This window comes from Calonectris borealis, chromosome 5, assembly GCF_964195595.1.
Source record: "Calonectris borealis chromosome 5, bCalBor7.hap1.2, whole genome shotgun sequence".
In the NCBI taxonomy this organism is placed as follows: Eukaryota; Metazoa; Chordata; class Aves; order Procellariiformes; family Procellariidae; genus Calonectris; species Calonectris borealis.
The window spans coordinates 30,738,112-30,760,541 of NC_134316.1; the positions used below are offsets into that span (position 1 = coordinate 30,738,112).

Here is a 22,430-nt window from a genome sequence, read left to right on the forward strand (position 1 = left end):
TCTGAAAGTCTGAAAGTCTGAAACTGATGGCATACCTCATTCTTTAGCATAAATCAGGAGTAAAGCACTGGGAAATCAGACCCTATAATCATAATGAGCCAGAAACACTGAGCATGATCAAATCATGTTTAAATATGTGTAAATTAATTTTATCAGTGATTCACTTGATTTATTTAATTTATCTCTTATAATGACACTCCTTGTCAAATCACCTTCATTATTTACTTTGTTAACCTAGCATTTTTGATCAAACACACAGAATCCAGGACTGTATCTGAAGTTATTTCTTTGGTTGGCCATGCTGGTTTTTTTAATTTAAAAAGACTCACAAGTTCTTGAGCTGTCCCTTCCTTGATGCATGACGCAATCAAGCTTCGCAGGTTGCTTACAGCTCTTAGCATGTGGTTAATTACTGCAGGTGACAATAGTGACAGACACACTCCCAAGCACCTCCCTCTCTAGTGAAGCACACAGATCATGTCCTGTGTCACTGGCTGCTTCAAGCACCCAAAAGAAAAAAAAAAAGCTAAAAATCCAAGCAGAAGATAGAGTGCACACACATTTTGGACCCCGATAGTTAATTAATATTGTTAGAACAGTTAGAAGATTTCAGTCACAATTAGATACTGGCTGAATAACTGTACATCTTGTATGCTTGTTCCTTCTACAGATGTACCTTGTAAAAGATGAGAATAAAAACCATGTACAGATGAGATAAAAACCAGTGTTTGTGGGACAGTATCATAGGGCTTGCATTTTGAGTTTAGAAGAATTTCTGTATCGATATGTTCATTAAATTAATTAGTAACTGATAGATGCAATACATCAAAACCATGAAAAATGGCTACAGAGTAAAACTTATGAAGACATACAAATTACTTTAGGAACCGAAATTTCATTTTGAAAATTGACTCAGAACTGAATTTCCAGCTCTCAGGGTGTTTAAAAAATGTTTATATAACTGAAGATGCACATAGGCACCTACTACTGAGCATTTAAGTATCTACATATGTTGAGCATTTTTAAGTATCCCACTAGGGTCCAGATTTCCAAAAGGACCTCAACTGTATTGTTCCTAATAGAGGTAAAGCCCTATAAACTGAGGACAATCTCTCCAAAGAAGATATGTTTGTCTGTACACAGATGCATTGTTAGATTAAGGAATCCTGGAATTGATGTAGGCCTTTTGAAGTGTGTAGTGAAAATGCAGGCTAGATCTACAAATCTTCAGCTACAGCTGGAAGATTCACCATAACTAACTTCACTTAGGCTGATATTTCATCTAAGTAACTTTTAATCATTCGCCATTAGAGCAAGAAGAGACATAAGAAAAAAGACTTAAATGGTAAGAAACATTTCAGACTTTCCCTCTGGTTCAAGAGAAAATAATATTAAAATAATTCAAATCTCTTCTGTAATCCTTGAATAACCTTGCTCCAGATCTCACTTGACAGGAAAAAATGGGTGCCTTTATTAATACAATTCGTAAGAAACAAGGCATCAAGATCTAAGCTGCTCATCTCTTAAATTTGTTGCAAAATACTGTCTCCCTCTGTTGAATCCTCAGTTTGGAGTAAATGCAGGATTCCCATGCCCTGTGGCTCCAGCTTTCAGGAGGAATTGTGAAGATACCAAAGGAGGAAAATCGGAAGAAAAGGGCAGGGTGTTAGGACCTTCCTGCATGCCTACTCGTGTTCAGCTGCAGAGATGTAGAGTTGGATTCTGATTTTAGTGACGATTCAGTTAGTTCAAAGTATGTTCACGGTAACGTCACTGATGGAGAGCTCCTCTGGACTGAGAATCAGGCCCACAATGTCTCTCTGTGCTGGCTGAAGGAAAGGGAAATAGATGTTTGCGTGGAGCTAAGAGGGAGAAATGGGAATGCACGTATTGGAAGTGCCTTTTTATTACAGCAGAAACTCCTTGACTTCCTGCCTCCCTCTGAAACTGAGAGGGAGAGATACAGGATAGAAATAGAATAGAAAGGAAAACCTTCAAAGCGTCTTCTGTTTTATCTTTAATTGAACTGTGAAGTCTATTTTCTACTTGTTATTATCTATGTATTTCACTAATACAAGACTAGTGAATAATTTGAAGCAGCAATGTACGAAATTATTAAATTTAATTACTCAACAGCTTTCATTAACATTTAAAATGCATAATTTTTATGATTTCTGAATAAATGCAAGGACTACATTTTTTCTTATTTTAATGTTCTGTGTGTAAAAAGCTAACTGGAATACTTTTATTCTTTAAAAAACTTAACATGGAGACTGTACCAAAATAACAAAATACACGAATTAAAAACAAGTAGAATAAATACGTTATATTAGTTATCATTTGCCTACGTGCTGGTATATTATCCAGTCTTCGCATTATGAAACACTACTGGAAGTGCTGCAGATTGTGAAAAGAGCTATTCCCACCCAACATTTGTCTAGTTAGTCTATTGTCAACAAATCTTCTCTTATTCATATTAGTCTCCAAATCTGAAAATATGCTTTTATCTCATCTTTCAATTTTTGGATAGCACTGTGTGCTCTGAAGATAATTTTCTGCGAGGGGACAATGTGAAAATTATAAACAATTTATGTCCATGTCTGTGCTATGAGAGCATCTTTAACTGTTAAAGTAGAAACAAAATCTTCCCAGCCTCATGCAGAAGCACAAGTAAATTGGCCTTGGGTTTCTAACGCTGCAGAGGTATAGGTTATTAAAAAATTATCAGCTTTGGAGCTACAAGAATAAACAGTAACAAAAACATTTATATTGTTTTTATGGTTGGGAAAGTCCTCTTAACAGCCTGCACACTTACCTAAGTTTAATAGCTTCAAATTTAACCTTAAACTATTTCTTCATTCGTCTTTACATTCCGCTGGGTAGATCTGAGGACAGTGGAATAAATTTTTCGTATTCTGAGTCCACTACAGGGAACAACTCCACCTCACGCTGCACCAGCTGAAGGAAAGCTGCGTGCTCGAGCACGCCTTGCTGCAGAGCGTTGCAGCTGATCAGAAGTCAACAGCTCCCAGTCCTGCTAATACGTTAGCCTGGGAGAGGCTGAAAAAAATACGAGGAATACAGCAACTTTTCAGTAGTGGGTGTCCTGAGTAATCCTCTGAGTAATTTATCCCCTCTGAAAAGACCATGCCTCTTAACTCCCTGACCTAAACCGATGCATAGACTTGCACCGTATTGTTCAAAGGTTGTCACAGATGGTCGCCATTAGGTGTGGGTGACTTACCTTCAGGAGGGTCATATCTGGGCGCCAAAGAACTCCACCTACTAAGTGCATCTACCTGTGCTGCAAGAATAGTTGGTAGTATCAGCTGGTAGTCACAGCAAGCAGCATCTTCCTGAACAGGCACGGGACAGAGACTACTCAGAGTTGGAGCCTGGGCGGGGTGTGGGAGAAGGGATCTAACAGGAACGGTCAGTTGAGGAGCTGGACATGCACAGGCATGTCTTTGATCACTAGGCCCTCTTCCGAAATGGCCCATCCAGCATATGAGTTTTCCGTAGATTTTAGGCCCAAATTCAGAGACATTCCTTTCCAGGCTCTCCCTTGACCTGCAGACTTTGCGCAGTGTTGTAAGTGCACACGTGTGGGAGGGGGAATGAGCTGGATTCCCCCGTTGTTAATATCCAGGACCCATCAGAAGGTCGTGCTGCATCGGTCGATTTAAATAGGTAAGCAGTTATCACTTAGGTATGGCACTAATGTCTTATTGACTGCCACTGCATTTTAGAGATGTAAAAGAATCAGAGTGGCAAAACATACTTTCAATTCCTATTGAAATTTTACTTAATCCTGCTTAAATTAAATTAATCTTGTTTAAATGCTGACATAAAAGCCACAAAATTAGGCCCCCAAATACATCCTTATATCATAGCAATTATTTGGAGAAAAATTATGATAATCCTCAGTCCTTTTATCATCGTGCTAGCAATTCATTATTCCTCTGCTCAAAGGGTTTTTAATACAATGTATGGAATGGGCCCTTCACTTCCACTGCAATCATATTTACTAAATCCACAAGTTATTTTCTCAAATTTTATTTCTTAGGTTGCATTTTTTCTACCAGTTGCAGAGTCCTATTTGTACATGTAGTGTACATTGACATAAAACAGCAAAATAACAACTGACAGGCACTGTAGGATTGCAGTAATTATTTGAAAATAAGGCTGATTTGTTCTACTGCTTCTTTCCTTGAGGCCAATAACTGGAGGCTAGTTATACTGCAATTCCACAAGCCAGAGGAAAAACACCTGTTGCATATGATTATTCTCTATTAAAATGCAATGAATAATTCAACATGAATATTTTAAAAAGCAGCATTGTTATCATGCCTCTCGGTTCTTACGAAAGTGTCTGTAGCTGGAGAGAGAGAGAAGGTCGGGTCAACCCAAAATATTGGCTGTGTCCCGTCAGGTATATTAGTCCATCCACTTTCTTACACTTACCAGATACACAGTTGTGCTTTTCCCTGTCATTGATAGAGCAGTGACACAGCTTCATTAACCTGATTTTCTACATTATATTATTATATACATAGATGTAAGGGAGCTGAAAAACCCGAACTGAGCAAGATGATGGACTAGTGCAATGGTCATCCCAAATAAGCAATTCCAAAGTTAAGGCAGAGTAATTAAGGTGAATTTTGTAGTGATAGTACTTGGGTTTCATCTGAAATAATTTCCCATTTCATTGAAGGCAACAGGTAAGTTACTACTGGAACCTAAATAGATGTTGCTTTCCAGGTCAGGGATTCAGCATATTTTCCAAGAATCTCTTTATTGCTAAAATTTCATGAAAGACAGGCAAGTTTTGTGCATTGACATGTCTAAGCATACACCACCTTGGGATTACCAAAAGCGCAAAAGATCATAAAGGGCTCAAATATGCCAGCCGACTAATAGAAAATGCTGAGCATCTCCTTAAACGTACATCCAAACCATGCAACAGCTTGCAGCACTGGGCTTTTATGAAATAAAAGAAAATTTCTTACCAGTGCAAACAGATACAAAGTTAATATGCATCTTTATTTATTCTCACCCAGCTCTAATAACCTAAACTCTCACTTGTTTCAAGGTAGGGAAGTTGCGTGTTTTCAGCCTCAAGGAAGGATCTGCTGAAAGAGAGATAGAGGACCTCCCTTCATTATTAGTAGTAACCATAATAATAGTTGTACGTCCCGTGACTCCTAGAGCACTGGCTAAGCCATCTAGACTCTGTCATGGTTCAATTTTAACAAGCATCCTCCTGAAATTCAGACTGGGTTGCTGTAAATTTAAATCAGCAAAACTGCCACTTCTAAAAGCTTATTCACTCAGAATATGGCTTACAGAGCAAAGTTATATTATTCCTTCTATAGCTTTACACATTTACTGGAAAGACAATCAATAGTACCCATGATTCACAAAGGGAAATAACACTTTTGTTCAGATGCTGCCTACTGGCAGATCAGGCAATGAATTCAGTAATATTTTCAGTGATTTTTAATATCCTTTCACAAACCAATCACTAAATTCATAGCCTCAGAGGGTGGCCTAATCCTGGTTAAACCTGTATGAAAATGCTTGTATTCAAGGGAAACAGACATATTCTAGCACTGGGAGTGATATTTCTAATGGTTCTTGTGTTTTGCAGTATTAAAAAATATTTAAAGGAACTCATTTATTTCTGTAAATCCACATTTCTTCTCAATACTGTACCAAAAAAAGTTCTGGCTTTAAGATTAGGTAAAAAAGCTGTTATCAAAATTCTTTTTGTGGGCCAGTAAGGAAGCTCCTCTCCCCACAACTTTTTTACTCTTTTTCTGCAAAAGGCTTACAGCTACTTAATTTGCAGGCTGTCTCACCAGCACTCCTAAAGCATTGTAGCAGGCTTTGCAATCATAAGTAATTTTAAAGCAGCTACAGATAGCATCTCTGGAAATGGGCAGTTCTGCTTTCCTTCAAGTTTAGGACTTAGAAAGTTTTCACAAATTTTGATTGGGCTGGGGAGAAAGATTATAGAGGGTCTCTGTTTTAATCTTCACAGTTTTCTCTAAGCCATTTTGTGCAATATTTTATGTTCATGAAAGTTGTTAGCATAGTTCTTCCAGCAACTACAATTTTCATGTTGCCAGTCTTCTCTTTACCCGAGAAACCCATATTGAGTCAGAGCAAAAGTACGTTGAATGAACCTTCTCTAGGTCAGGAACAGGAGGACTTCCTAAATTAGATGTTGGATCTACATGATCATGTTAAGAAGATTCCTTATTTTTCATAGATTATTCCAACCCTTTTTTGGATTAGACAACATCTTCAGTTCCACATCTGAACTCGCACAATTGCACAACCTCCTCTGATTTATTTTAAAATCTAATTTCACCAGGTTCCTCTTTATACTGTGAGACATACTCATTAATTATTTCCCATTTTCATTTTGCATATCATTCATGATATTACGGATATCTGTCATCCCCCCCTCTAGCTTCATGCAAAAGCTATGCAAAACATTTGATTGGTTTTATTGTCCTGTTCTGTTCTTCTTTCCTAATTCTTCTATATTAATTTAGAGATGAAATCATCAAACTTAATGCAATAGTCAAGATGTGGGAACACTATAGGTCCACAAGTGTTATAATAATCTTTTTTGATGTGCTCTGAACCCCATTTCTAAATTTAATTAAATTCTTTATGCATTGTTGTGTTGTTTTCACAGAGAACCCTACAAACGTTTCAAAGTATTTTCCTGTGGCACTGCAATTCTGTCCCATAGATGTCTCAGCGGTCTGTTTTGGTATCCAGCAGACAAGTCCTCATCATCACCACACTGTCTGCATTTCTGATGAACAAAAGCTATATAACATCATCTTGCTTCCCAAATGTAATGCCATCCCCTGTAGTGACCTCCTCCATGTCTGACGAGTTGGTTTCACTGTATGAGTTGATAGGAATATCTCCATAATTACGTACGGAACTATTAGTAACCCATCTTTTTCCTTAATGTCATGCTACGGGTGTCTCTGAGTGCCCACCCAGAGCTTCTAACCACATACACTGCCAGGCTGCCGAAGCCATCCCTTAGGATGATTGCTCTCATGTACAGGAAAGTATTACTAGCTAAGAAATGTTAACTTTTATGTTTTAAACAATAAGAAACCTTACTCTAAGTTTATTCATAAAAATGATATCCCTAGGATTTTAATGTGTTTGAACTGCTTATTTGTACAAAGGATAGTGGGTTTCAGCTGTTACCTGAATCACAAAGTATTTCTATGACATACAGATGAGATCATCATATTTCTGCTACTATTACTTTTCCTAAAGAGTTTAACTGGCAAACTACTGCTGCAAGTTACAAGCACATGATAAATACACCACATCATTCTGTGCTTGTTTTACCCGTCCTGTATTGGTTTGTATTTTTATTACATCTTTTGCCATTAAGATAATTTTTAAAAAAAAAAAACCAACCACCATTCTATCAGAACACAACACCATAATACAATAACACCATAATACTAAAAATCGATTTGCCTTGAATCGTTTATTTGGTAAAAAAATTACTGGGTAATATAAAATAGTGTTTTACATTAAACATTGACAAAGACATGTGGAAGCAGAATTTATCTCCCTACCATCTATGAGGTTTACCTTAGCTTCCCAGTCACAGAGTTCTACCACCTCCTACGCTCTTCCTCCTTAGCTCAGTGAAATCTTTAATCACTTTTCTGCTCCTCTTCAGTTCTCCCTTTTTCCCCATTCAGAATATGCCATACATTGAGAGCGCTATTCAATTTCCTCAAGTGGTGGAAGAGAAGGGACTGAACCTGGATCTCTTAGGCTACCTTAGTGCTCTAGGCTATATAGAAAAAATGACACGTGCTGCTTCTTGTGCCTTAAAAGAAGGTGGTAGCTATCACAAATTTATTTTTAGATGGGTCACCAATATTAAATGTGTTCCGGAAATACCTACAGCCTCAAGCCCCTGAGAAGAAAAGCATCTATTCTCTAGCTTGTGATTTTGATTGGATATGAGCACAGAACTGAGACAGTTTGGAGCTTGTGCAAAAAATGCCTGGAAAGTTTTAGATCAAAAATAAGAATTTTGGTATCTTCAAGATCAGCTGGCAATTGAAGCAGAGGTTTTCAGCACTAAAATATTGGATATAGGCATCTAAATTCCAGCTAAGTTCCACCTAAGGGGCCTAAAAGTCCTTTGTTGGGTCTGGCTCCCAATTCCTTTAGTTACATGAATAGGAAGGAAGAAAATCAATACTTCAGGTCCAAATGTGTCTGGAAATAGAGTTAATCCATTACATACACATTGTGTCATACTGAAACAATATAAGAATTCTCATCTTACTTCGGAGAACTCACAGCTACAATATTTCAGCTCTACTTTGCAGGCTTTTATCACAGTTTTAATGAAGTGTAGTTGGTTTTGAAGTAAAAGTCTGTTGGTTTTCATGAAAAGAATTAGATTCTTGTCTTGCACCGCCTGATCAGCTTTAAAATAGGGCTTAGTTCTCATTATCCTCTGAACAATATATTTTAAAGAAATTAATTGTAGTGATACATTTTAACCTGATGTGACGACAGGCTCATTATCAAGAGTAGTATGCTAGCAGGCAAAGATGGATTATCTAAAAACCGGGCTCATGGGAAGGAAGTTTAAAAGATTAGACTGTCTCCTGGGTAAAGGGTCTTTTTACCAAAGTCGAGAACCTTTGGGAATACTCTACATTCACTTGTACTTCTAATAGAAAAGATGCCATTCACTTCTACAGAAGAGGCTGTAAACACCACAAGTGTAACTTCTCAGACCATTATTTATTTGTAGCAGGTAAGCAAAGTTCCAAATAGAAGGCAACCCAGTAGGTAACTGCCTGCCTTCTGTGGCCCCAGCACTCTAGCAAGCACCATGCTCTCAAAGTGGGAAGAGGTCAATACTTCCCTTGAAAATTTCAAATTTTCATGAGATACATGGAGGACATTACAAGAAGAGGAAGACAAAAGAATTAGACTTTTACTGCCTCTGATTGGAGCTTTACCACCTCTAGATTTTCAGCAGTCGCTATGAGCTCTCCTTCTCCAGACTTCAGCCTACTGAGCTCCTAACCATTCAGTTTGCGCCAAATCCTGTGCTGCTACCTTTGGCGATTGTGTTGGCTCTGGCGTTAGCATCCTGCCTCCTGTCTTCAGTCCTTTGTGGCAAAGCTCTCCCCTGGGACTCCTCCTGCGGTGGAGGTGATCCCGCGGGCGCTCCGGCCCCATTCCTCAAGCAGGAGCACGCCTGCCCACCTTGCACCCATCAGGCCTGGGCATCTGCCAAAGCAGCAGAAGGCGCCAACAAAAGACTTGAAAATGTCGTTCCTTAGAGAGAAAGGCTATGCTACCCACTATCACCAGTGTCTGTGAACAGAAACAGCCATGCTTTGTACATTTCCTCCACCCTCCGCCAACCTTCATCCGAATGCGCATAATCAAATTGAAGGCCGTGATCAGGCTCATTCACGGCTGGTGAGGGAAAAATTGATACCTCATAATGCTGTGCAGCCAGCCCTGCCATCTCCAGTAGCAGCGCTTCTCTAGAAGGAAATAGGGAGGTACTTTAATAGGAAAATATAGTATTTGCTTTAAACAATCTTAACTGAGGAAAAGTTACTGGTGCAGACTAGTGGCTTGACTAAACTGGAAATGGAACAGGCTTGAGAAAAATCTGTCTCAGGCGTTGTTTCAGAGGGAGAAAAGAGCATGTCAGTATTTTTGCAATCTCTCCAGCACCGTGAAACGCTAGTTACCAGAAGACCGCTCTTATAACGGCGAAGGGGCAGGGAAAGCTAAGAACTAAACCATAATAACACACACATTGTAAAATTCCAAGGCAGTTAAAGCCTTGAAGGAGACAAAAAACAAAAGAGAGTCATTTAGACTTTTAAAAATATTATTGAATATGTATAGTTTTCACAGGAAAAGAAAAGAAACAAGGAAAAGAAGCAAATCACAGGAGAAGAAAGACAGACTTCTCAGAAAGAATCTAGAGAATCCAAAACGTCTTACAAGAGAGAGACATGAAATGTCTTCTCCACAGAAGATTTATATAAAGGGGGAAAATCCCAGCAGGAGACCACCACTGTGATTAAAAACAGAAAAACTAGTATCAACAAATTCCACTAGTTACCAAATGTTTTTCATTACTTCCGCAGTGGAGGCTTCTGCCTTGAACTATGAAAAATGCTTTGACAAATAGCTTCCAAAAACCCAGCTTGAGGAAGCTACAGAGTTGTTTCATTCATAAGCATAGACTACAAATTACTGGCAAAAAGTCTGGCTTCCCAGCTGCAAGACAAAACACCCCAAAATAGTGCACTCAATTAGGTGGGGTTTTTGAAGGAGTGGTTGCTGCCTAGCAAAAATAAGGGAACTGATTAACGTAATGTATCAGGCAAAGCATACTGAAGAGCCAGCTGCAGATTTTGTAATAGAAAGAGGCAACAAATTTGAAAGGGGCTCTCTCTTTGAGATTATCAACCATTGAAATGTTTTATTGACGGTGGTGGTTAAACTTCTCTATAGCCTCCCTGAACACCAGTGACTTCTGCAGAAAACTTTTTATCAGCAACCAAAGCAGAGGTTTCTCAACTTTCTATCTCTCCTTCTTTCTCCCTCTCTCCTCTTTTGCCTTTCGCTACATATACATGGAGAGGAAAAAAGAATCAAAAACATGGATACGTAGGTAATGCCCAACCTGCGTGTAAATAGCTTGTATTAACTTTGAAGAATACTGCTCAAAAATCAACAGTTTTATGAAGATTTAGATTTTCTGAATGGATGAATTTTTCTATTGATATCTGTAATCAAAACTTCATTTTTAAATGAAAATGCATTAGGGTGAAGGTTGAACTGTAATTTAAGTGGAGCAATTGAGGCCTCACATTCAAGTTAAAGTACATCATGAGTGCGAAAGATGCACAAAAACACTTCCCTCCTCCTTAACAGATCCTACTTAGAAAGCTTCTACCTGGTGGATTTTATTTGCCCTACATATTTTTTACCGACTTGTTTCAGAAAGAGTTATAAAAATTACTACTGTTCTCACAGATTTTTAAATAAAATTAATATGAACACAAATCCTTATGTTGTACAGTTAGTATTCTCAGTTTCCTTTTAAAATTATGACATTTATTTAAACAGAGTGGCTGGTGATCTACTACCTTTTCTAAAACTTACCCACAGACTATCTGTGAATTCAGGCAGAAAATATCCTGAACACAGTGACAAAATGTGGAATATTTATTCTGCATGAATATGCAAGGAAAACTTCTAAATTTGTGCTTTGAATTTTCTCCAATTTTGCTTCCAGGCACCAATTTTCCACCCTTTCAGCAAAAATTTTGAGAATACAAAATAAATAAATAAATAGCAAACCAAATTCCATAAATAAAGCATGACTTCCTTAAGAAATCTGGTTTTCGTCTGATTTTCATTGAAGGGATGTCAGTGGGTAAACAGTGCATAGGAACAAGGATGGGGTTTATTCTGTGACCTTGGGAGAACTCTCCCTGACTTTCTTTGTTGCTCTTCAACTTGGCGATACCGAAGAGCACATCCCTGACGTGCCTCTCATCTACAAGTCAGTAACAATTGCTCCTCAACTACCAGCAGGCACTGCAACAGTTAGCATCTCTGCCAGATTTATAGAGAGTTGCAAAGACTTGTTACTAGTTAGAAGGATACAAAAGGAAATTAGCTCGTTAGGGTCAGGGTCGATGCTATACAAAGAGATAATGGTAGGGTACAAAACTGGAGCAGAAAGTCCACCAAAGAAATGGCCATCTATTGTTTTCTTTTGGATCAGGAACAAGTGATGTAACTTTTCCATCACAGGAGAAATGAAGATATTTAAGAGCAAACACAGCCAACTCTTCAGATGGCAGAAAAAGCAGCAGCCAAAACACAGACTATTGCCTAGGAACAAGTGACAAAATGAGGTCCAGTCAAAGCCACTCTCCCTCTGACCAAGAACTATTTAGAGGAGATTCCACGTACATAAAGAGAAACTTGTGGCTTTGGAAGGAGACAAATTGTAAGTCAATTTGCTTTCCAAGCAAAAGGATGGAAAGAAATGCCACTAATAATTCAGAGGCCAGTTATTCCCCAGTGCAATAACCAACAGATATTTTCATCAAATAGTTGTTAAACCAACTGGACAATATTCTATTTCAAGCTTGGTTTTCTTAGTAGTGAGGACATTTATAAAAGAACTTGGTCATAGGAAATAACCTTGAACTGAATGATCTGAAGCTGATGCCATTTAAATGGAATGGAAGAAGAAAAAAAAAAAAGCATGGGCTGTAACTCAGCAGTGTGTAATAAACTTGGGCAGTAGCAGGAGGTGAAGTAAAGCAGCCTGGAGCTCAGGGCAGGCTACAAAACCTACCTAAGAAATAGAGTAAATTAGCCTGAGCAAACCTAACTGCTACAGTTAGAGCAGTGTGTGAGTAACCTAATTCAAAGGCTCCATGGATGTTTACACTATGCTATTATTACTGCGAGAGTTGCAGTACACATAATAGTGAAAGCTCCGGACTTAAAAGGAAGCGAGGGTACTAGTGAAGCCAGCCAGCCAAAAAGGCTCAAAAACCTCTTTCTTCAGGAAGGCGGGAATGTCATTAAGTCAAAGGTGCCAATCCTATCCGGAACTGATACACTAAGGCAGAAGAGTGTAGGAAAAGTCTCAAATACATTACTGAAGGTAAGGAAATGACAAAAAAAGGACCAGTCAGCCAAGAAACAAACATCTTACTGGTTAGGACAGTTTGTTTGTAAGAACAAAGTCAATATATTCAATAGTCAAAGGAAATGAAAACAATGCCCTTTAGTCATAAAACTGAAAAGCATGGAAGGATAAAATTAGGCTCATTATACAAGAAGGAAGAGGTAGTTATTAAAGAACATACAGGTATGTTCCTAAAATTAAGCAGGGACAGGTTGGAAAGAGGGTATGGAACTTGTCTTGACTTGGAAACAAATCTCCACGTGTGAAGGGCTAGGTCATATCCTTGATGGAATTTCAAAAGGAGGGCCACAGAAAATTCAAGGTCTGATGCCAATATAGCAATAAATTTATCAAATGGAATGGTACCAAGTAACCAGAAAATCACATATGTAATAGCTACATGCGAAGTAGCAGCGAAGGAGAAAGAAGAGTGGTCAGGGCCACTACAGGCTCATTAGACTGATCTGAACAAAATGCAAAGCTTTAGAAAGAGTTTTGAAGGGGAAAACAATCAGATCTGAAGGCACAATGAAAATGGAATGGAATATAACATGAGCTTACTTAATATGGTTAAATACTAACAAAATCTTATCTTCCTTTTCCAAGATAACCAACTCTCTAGCCAAAGGTAATGCAGTACACCTACGCTGAGTTCAGTAAAGCAGTTGATTCAAAAATCAAATGAGAAATGGTTAGTGACACTAGAGAAAATATTTTTTTTTAATGAAAATAATACTGTTGATAATGACGTGCAGCAATATCATGTATGCCGTAGTTATAGCCCAGACCTTTACAAGCACTAAGGAAAGGCTGAGAGTGTAATTTCTCTGACCAATTGCAGTAAGAATTTCACTGATGTTTTTTCACGTTTTTTGCGTACCAATCCTGGAGCAACTTTTTGTCAGTTAGATGAGACAGACACTGGGAAAACGGAATATCAGCTGGTATTTCATGGCAAAGTACAAAATGTTTTTGAAAACAATGCTCAGCCTGAATTTTCACCATCTTGCTACCTGAATACCCAGATGGAGAGCGGTTGCCTTTAGTAATGGTAGTATTTATTGTTGTTTGCATACTTGTATATGACCACATAAAGTCACAAGAGGAGAAATTAGACTATTGTGTCAATTATAACAGACGTACTGTTTGCTTGTCTTTTCCTTCCTCTTCCCAATGTTACCAGAATGCTATTGAGGAAATTAGAATTTACCGAGAGTCGCTCCAGCTGTTTATTTTCTGCCAAGCACTTCAGGGGAAATACTTACTCTTTTGTCAACACTTGTTTGATGCTATACCTGGGTGTACGTGATGGCACAGCCTGGCAAAGGTGGCTAACGCTGACCGAGATTCCTCCGGCACCGAGGAAGCTGGCTCTTTGCCGTGCCTTTTAGCCCACCTGGTGCTACCAGTCAGTGAGAGGAGCTACGGGTAACTCTGGCTGCCATCCGTATTTAGCAGAACGCAGACCTTTCTCTCACTGAGCTCCCCTTCTTAATGCTATTTATTTATGCAGCATTTTGGAGGAGTAATGAAGTGAATCGGGAGAAACCCCTTCTAGGGACAGACAAAATGCCTCTCTCACCCTTGTGAATGTCTCTGTTTGACATAACTTCTATGTGAGAGCCACAAATAACGGCCAATCCACCAGTCTGGGCACCTTAACAGATTACCAGGCAGAGGATTCGATGTGCATCCAGCTGCTATGGAGCAGCGTATCACTTCCGTAAAGATTTATCACATCGCGTGATTCACTGAAAGATTTGATATGGAAAATCAGCTGGGAATTTTTTCTTAAGAGAGAAGAAAATAGCCAGTCTGCAAAGAAAATAATTTATAAATGCTTTGCTAGGTCTTATTTATAGTGCTTAGCCATTATAGTACTATGGGTCTTACCAAGTACATACTTTTACAGTTACACACAAGTTACAGCAGCATTCACAAGGGGGCCATGCATAGTGACGTTGAGGTAATGCAGCCATTGCTGGCATGCGTAAACCAAATAAGCAAAAGAAATTGCAGATACTAACAAATTGTCTTTTTTCCACAAAGAAAACCAGAAGAGAAAATAATAGTGTAAAAAGCTGAAAGCAGAACATCTCTAAGCTAAGAAAATTCTCCTGAAAGCCAACTTCCCATGTGAGTTAACCCTAAATTCAGAAATAACCCCCAAAAAGCAGGGAAATTCAAATAAAAGCCAATGTAAGATAGAAAGCCTCTGGGATATATTGTCAAAGTGACTCATGAGGTTTAAAGTCAATAGAAGTTGATGAGTGAGACCGAAATTCTGTGTAGTGCTTTAAAAATATACCCTAAGGTACCAAGCAAAGAAACCAAGAGCTAATGCCTGCATACAAATATCATACTGGAAACTTTACTTACACATTTTTTTTTAAAAAGGTCACAAGGAATAGATTTTTCTGCCTGCCCCAGAGGGCACAAAACATTTGGAAAGAAGCCTGCCCTGCAGAGACAGGCAGCCCAAATCTGATGGTTTAAGTGAAGTTTCTGTGGTGTCCAGCTTTCCTTTTATTCCTCTTCACTTCAGACTACGAGAACCATTACTCCTGGTGTGGTTATCTCTAAAGCACATGCACACCTGCTGTGTATGCACTTTTGACCTCTAGATCCATGCACAAATCTACGATGGTTTTTCCTCTCACTTCTCCCTTCCCTTTCTTGTCTTCAATTTCTACAGTTCCATCAAAGCAGGGACATGTAATAAAATGATCTGTGGCTGAAATTTTTCCGAAATCAGGACATTTGATTGTTAAACATATGCAAAAAATTATTGCTTTTACAATTGCATTTTTTAAGAATTTATTTTGCTGTTTGTGGTACAAACAGGGAACTGAATGAAATTTCAAGTAATAAAAACCCCAGACAAATCTGCATGCAGGCATCTAACAAAACCTATTCAATTGTTTATTCTTCTGAGTCATGCTGCAGTTGGGAGCGAGGCAGAGACAGAAAGATGACCTTTCTATTTACTAAACTCAGTGCTGTTGATGCTTAATGGAATTTATGTCCTTTTAATAACAATTTTACTTTAGTATCATTTTCTCTGCTTAATTTCTCACACTTTTTATTTAACATGGACATCAGCACGAAAACGGGACACTTCCTTGTTGACAACTTCACCTGCCTCAGTTCAAGTTTCTCATCTGGACTCTGAGGACGATGACATTTGACACAGGAATGTGGCTTTCTGGGCTGTGTTTAGCAGGGGCGTGATAACAGAGAGCGCAGCCCTGAACAATGGCTGGCCGCGCTCGCTGGGTGGGACACGCAAGTGGGCTCCCTCTTCCCTGCTGAGAGATACTGGTTTGTTTCTCTCCAAGAATGTACTGCGTGTTTACAGAGCAATTGTTGCAGTGGATAAATAACCGTATGCGCTAGACTTCTGGGCAGTCACAGCATAAATGGTCACTTCCTCAGTTACTTCCTATGAGCCTGTCCATGTTACCCTAATCATATGGACTACAGGCAATAATAAACTATACTGCTATTCCAAAGAGCAGAAAAACTTCAGTCCTCTTCCTAGAATTCAGGCATCTGACTTTAAACCTTGCTCGGTTATTTTAGCTGCAAATGATTGCTTAAGAACTGATTCCAGCACGAGGAATCTCTAGTAGGCTGCTGCAGTGCTAGTTTGGTTTTGAGAGGCAACATTTGAAGAACCAAGCCAACTAAATTCCAACAGGACAGCACTCCTCAAATGGCAACATTTCCATCTCTTTATCTGCAAAGGCACTCTTAAGACTAGACAGGTACTGAGAGGTTTTCCAAAGGAATATTTCTACACAACATTTCTAGCAGTGCTTTAAGATAATGCTCCCTTGTAACGCAATGGGATTCAATTCTTCTCTGTGTCCAAATTCCACGCAGCTGAGCAGCAGATGAAGCTATTACGATAGCGTCCATGATTTAGGCTGATAAGACCGCGGCACTAAAGTAGCAAAGGACCTGCTTTAACATATAGCACTGGCATAAAAGCCCTTTGGAGTGGCAAGTCAGTGAAGTAATAGAGTATGTAGTTCTGCCCCAGCTCCCGTCGGACGTACCAGCGCATGGACACCCACCCTCTTTGCTCCATCATACCCAAGGGTGCCTGGCACAGGTGCGGCCTTCACTGAGAGAATAGCTCCTGCCAACCGCTTTGAACACGGTCCATCCGCTTGGTCCCTCTGGAGAGCCACTAAGAGCTGGCTGGGCAACCCTTCCAGCATCGAGCACTTTCACGGGAGTCTCGAGGACCCAGCATGGGAACAAGCATGCTCCAGCCGGGGCAGGGCCATGCAGCTCAGTTCCCAGGGGACGGTCTAATTGAGGACTAGCAGATGGCAAGTGACACGAAGGAGAAGTTGCTATAGTTAATTGAGTCCAAGCAGGCGTTAGGAAATGAGTACTCTTAAGACTGTTTTTACCCATGGCTCTCTTTCAGACACGTCTTTGTTTTCCTCATGAGCAATGCTAAGTGTTGCGCAGAAAATTCTTCATAATGCCCAAAAAAAATCTATTAGGTAAGATGATAGAATATTTTTCTACTGCTAATCCAATGCACAAAATATCATTCCCCCCAAAAATAAAAGGTATCTGTAAATTAATCGCACCATTTACATTGCATCTACTTCACCCTCGATGCAGCTCATCTGCTCCCCCTGACAACTCCTGTGTCTCACTGGAAAATTCGTAGCAAAAACAATGAAGGGAATCAGGGGCTGTCACTTGGACAGTGAAAGCTCTGCCTGGGCTGACAGGCCAACGCCACGGAGCCCAGGCCTGGATGTGAACTCTGCAAGGCTCTGGGGGAAGCGGATTCACAGAGCCTGGGTCCTGGCCACGCCATTAAACTGGAGTGCAGGGGCTGTTCTCTGCGTAAATCAAAGCCTAGCCTTTAGCATCTAGAAAATCTTTTTGGTGCATCACTGATTAAATGGTGATTGCCACAGACACGAACTTATAAGAAACCTGGAGCTGACACAGTGAATACTGTTGCCTGGAACTAATGGTTGGATTCCTGATAGAAAAAAAAATCTATTTTAATCACTAGCTAATCTGACACATTATTTGATTTCAAGTAATTTATCTTTCTACTTCATTACCTATTATTAGTGACCCTTTTTCTTTCTGTTCCATTCAAAATGAAAAATGTTTACACTGATGAAGTTCAACCAGCAAAAAGTTTGCATACAGGGAATATTTGAGGCCAGCTTTCACTTTTCATGTTGCTGGAGTCTTTTCTCCAGCATTCAAAAAGATGTTCAGCCTTACCATACTACCATTATGAAGACTGTAATCATAAATATGTATGTGTACATACACATACAAATATGTAACTTTTGTTTTACATGTAAAATGACTGAATGGAGTTTTACTTTTAAATGACAAATTTGGACTTAAGGCTGGAAGTTTTAGCTTTCCTTTTCTATGAGGCCAATGTCTACCACACCTGGTGCATATGAAGGGAAAAGAAAAGGAGACTTCTAGTTATAGAACAATTTGCAATAGATGCAAACCTACAATAGATGACTCTCTTTTAATGGCCATAGCATGTATGTGGTGTGTGTATAGAGCTATATATATATATTTATATGCACACATAATATATATGTATTATATTAGAATATATAAATATATTAGCATAAAGAAGGTCATGAATGCTAAATAGTCTCCAGGTATGTACTTAGATATGCATGATTATGATTAGAATCTTTCAATAACATTTATGACAATTAACTGCCAAATTATACTAATTAACGTCTCTCCTTTCTCCTCTATAGGTGAACAGCAGCTGCATTTTAAGCTATTTTATACTTAAATTACACATTTCAAATGTAGTTTTGTATATATTTGTATTTATTTATTTAATGCATTTAAGAGTAGATTATAGTTCTTCCCCTGCATTTGAAATTTTAGTGGGAGTCAAATATTATTGTGATGTTGTAATTAAAAATTGACATTAATTTCCCCACAGACTGTTCACCTCTAGAAAAGAAGTTCATACAGTTGATTTGTTCTTTCCTGCACAATGATGCTCTTATTTTATCTGACATTCACTAAAAATAAATGTGTGTGAATGAAGGAATTAGGTCACCTAGTGACATTACCGGTGGTAGAAGAATATTCAAGAAAAAAAGTTTGTATCGGTGCACACCGAGCAGTATAGTTTCGTGCCATAAAATGACAGGACGGACACAGTAATTGGTTCCAGTCCTGGAGCAGGGTGAGGGATGCCACGGTTACTGGAGGCAGCGGTCCCTCCTGCTAGCAGGCAGTGCACTACAGCGGGTGTGCGGCAGCGCTGCACATGTGCTGCCCTGAGGCTGTGATGGCGTTCGGCATGACCAGGGAAGGGTGCCCCATTTACAGCCAGGTTTATACCACCAGCTGCCCAGGATCTCTGCGGCTTGGTACGCAACACCCCAGCTGATGGCAGGGCAGGGCAGGGCAGGGGTACGCGAGCCCTCGCCCCGCTGCCCGTGCAGGGAATTTGCACCCTCCAGACCTGAAAGCCCCTTTGTACCGCTCCAGGGGCTTTACCTGGCACGAGGAATGAGGCAAACTACATGTGTATGTTGGAGATAGCGGTAACAACACACTTCACTCACGTCACTTCACCCCCCAGCTTTTCAGCCAGCTCTGTGTTTGTTCACTGTTGTACAAGGCCTCTAGGTTCTCATGGGTTTTTTATTTTGGTGTAGGATAGTCCATGCCAGCTTGCGACCTGGTGCACCACCAGCCTTCTTTTCTGAGAATCAGGCCTGTCAGAGCGCATGTACCTGCTAGAGGTATTTTATCTGATGACTGGGATATCCAGTATATGGGCAGTTCATTGACTTCATGACTTGCCCATTTGGGCCTGCCCTGGTGCAATGCCTGCTCTGGAATAGGATTAGACAAAAAAGACAACTCCGGTCCAACAAGAAAGGAGTTAATATAAAGTAACAATCCTGGAAGACAAGATGAGGCTTCTCCTTCATCCCCAGGTTCTAGGATGGCCATTACGTTGTGATCTTTATAGGAGATGTACTTAGCAATAGAAAGCACACCTATAGTTTCATAGAAATAATAATGTAATTGATTCCTTACATTATGAGAAGCAGCATTATCTAAATTCCTTTTATTACTTTTTTTACTTAATGGGTATGATACAGATAAAAAGCAAAAAAACCCAAAAGCTTTAGAGCGTCCTGTGGAGTCAGGAGCTGTACAAATTTGCAAGAGACAAACCTAATATAGACAGTTTTATTTATTTGGGGAAGCAAAGATTCGTCATGTAAAACAACAAGCTGTTAGCTACGGCGCTGAGTCCAGACAGGAGAATACTGAAGAGCCTTGACCTTCATACCTACGATGACTGAGCAGTATGTAAAGAGGAAGAGGGGGCCTGCTCCCTGAGAGCAATGTATTCTTTTTAATCGTCTTTGCCTCTTTACTCAACTGTATCATGACAACCTTTCCTGTGTCTGAGAAGCATCGTTATATTTGGTTTTCATTGCCCTACACCTCTGCCTCCAAGACTGCAATGTCCGTCCTAAAAGAGAAACACATTCTGTGTGTAAAACTCACACAAGCTCTCCTGGCTCAGGGAACAAGTTCAGGACCCAAACCTAGTTCCCTGTACATACTTCACTGCCAGTATTTTGGGGAAAATCCTTCCCCATTGTAGTGCTTGCAGTACTTTTATAGGCATCTGAGGATTTATACAATCATATTCATCAAAGCTGCTGTACGCTGAGTTTGTAGGTATGGAGGTAAAACAGCATAACTAATATCTCATGTTGCTAGAGCTGCAGTGCCAGCCACAATCGGCCCAGCTCATGAGAAGCATTATACTGCCAGAAAACAATCAGAGTGACCCAGAAAAACCACCTGTACAGTAATCTTTATATATCCATTTACACCGGATCTGAATTCAGTCCCGTGCCCGTTTGATAAATGATGAGCTTTAGCAATATTACAGTGTTTGATTCACTAAGATGAGAGTCGTGCTGAAAAACTCTGTAAGTCGAGAATCTTTCAGCGCAGTGAGGAAACGCATCAATAATGAAAGAGCAAGGACAGGTCACTTATAACAGCAATATGGGACTTCACAAACTGCAGTCAGTATGCAGCGCTTTTGCTATGGTATAGAAAGGGCAGGGATCGCGCATGTACTGCATTGTACTGGTTTTGTAGTGTAAGACCACCCTTTCTTTAGGTATGGTTCAAAAATGACTCGTGAAGAACAGGAAAGGGCAGACATTCAGCAAGGAATTTTCTATTTTCTACCTTCTATCTGTACGGTGTAGAAATCCAAGAAGGAATAATTCCACTCACCATGGGAATTGTTTGTAGCTCTATACCAGCCAAACTGCTGTGAGCAAAGCAAGCGAAAGGTATGTGTGCAGATCTGCTTACCTAGATCTACCTAGTGGGCAAAGGTGAAGAAGCCTCCTCACGCCATGGCTTTCCACATCCCTTCCTCTTGAAGGCAATAAATTTCACTGAATTTCACAAAAGGTTTGGTCCTTCAACCCCGCTCTCAGGAATTTTGCCATTGGGATGCAAAAGCAGCCTCAGAGAGTGCCTCTAGGGCAACTGAAGTCCACCTAAGCCTTTCCCCCGTGTTCCTGGCTTTGTGTTCCTAGCCTTGCTCGTCCAGAAAGCTGATCTAACCAAGAAGTAATGACTTTTCTTGTAGGATGAGTTTTCATCACTCCTCTGAAACAACTTGTTGTGCAGCCATATGAGCGCCAGGGCCGACACAGGGCGGGAGGAGAGGGCAGGGTCTCAGCAGCCTCAGTCTGTACCTTGAGAGGTTCTGGATGCGCATATTCAGTATCTTCAGTTTCCTAACACTTTGCGCGGCAAAGTCATAATCCATCTCCAAGAAAATTTTCTCTGTTGTTGCAATACACAATTCATCAGATAACTGATCAGTGCTCATACACATGAATTCTGAGACCGTTCTCAAAAAGCAAGTGGGTTTAAGGGCTAGTTGTCTAATGAAGCTTGCATGAAATCAGTACAAATGCAAAATGCATACTCAACTCAAAGTTGACTTACTTTTGCAGAAGAACCTAATTTCTTTGAACATAGCAAACTTAACGCGGTTCCAGGCCAGCGTTATTTGTGCCTCAGCTCTATGCACAGTGATCTTTTCATAGCACAGCAGCTGCCATGCTGACACGTGCAATACCCTTACACCAAAATGACTATCTGTCCTCCTAAAATGCTCTGATTGGCTCTGATTTGCTATGAACTGTACATTGAATTTTGATGACACAAGATTTTATCGTGATCCTGGACTGTGTTGATTGTTTTGTTTTTTACAGAGGTGAAATCTCAAACTGAAATATTATTCCGAACCTCAGACGGATAATAGCAAAAGATCTGTAGTGAAATGTTGTATTTGACACAACTGAAGGCTGTAAAAATATGGTTTTACAAGTGTTCAACTCTTCCCACTGCATATCATCTAACTCAAATGAATACTGTTATTGCTAACATAATGCATTTTTTAACAACAAATCCTTCTCTCAGGCATATAAATTACTGCCTGCACAGTTTTGTTTTTATTTTAGTGATCCAAACAGATTCCAAAATAAGGAGAAAGCGGAAAACAGAGTGCTTCTGTTTAATACTGTAGGACATTTTTTTATGCAGCTGCTAAAAC

General features: G+C 39.7%; 1 protein-coding gene across 2 annotated transcripts in view; it reads right to left on the reverse strand.

The window, feature by feature from the left end:
- Positions 1–3,280: 3,280 nt before the first annotated feature.
- NUBPL (NUBP iron-sulfur cluster assembly factor, mitochondrial) overlaps positions 3,281–22,430 on the reverse strand; it is a 152,634-nt gene continuing 133,484 nt past the window's right edge. The window contains exon 11 of one of the 2 annotated variants that reach the window (XM_075151704.1): positions 3,281–3,304. In XM_075151704.1, the coding sequence (XP_075007805.1) occupies positions 3,296–3,304 (9 nt within the window). In that variant the 3' untranslated portion in view covers positions 3,281–3,295. Of the gene's footprint in view, positions 3,305–5,063; positions 5,133–22,430 lie in introns of those variants that run through there. The other variant, XM_075151703.1, reaches the window with a different exon arrangement.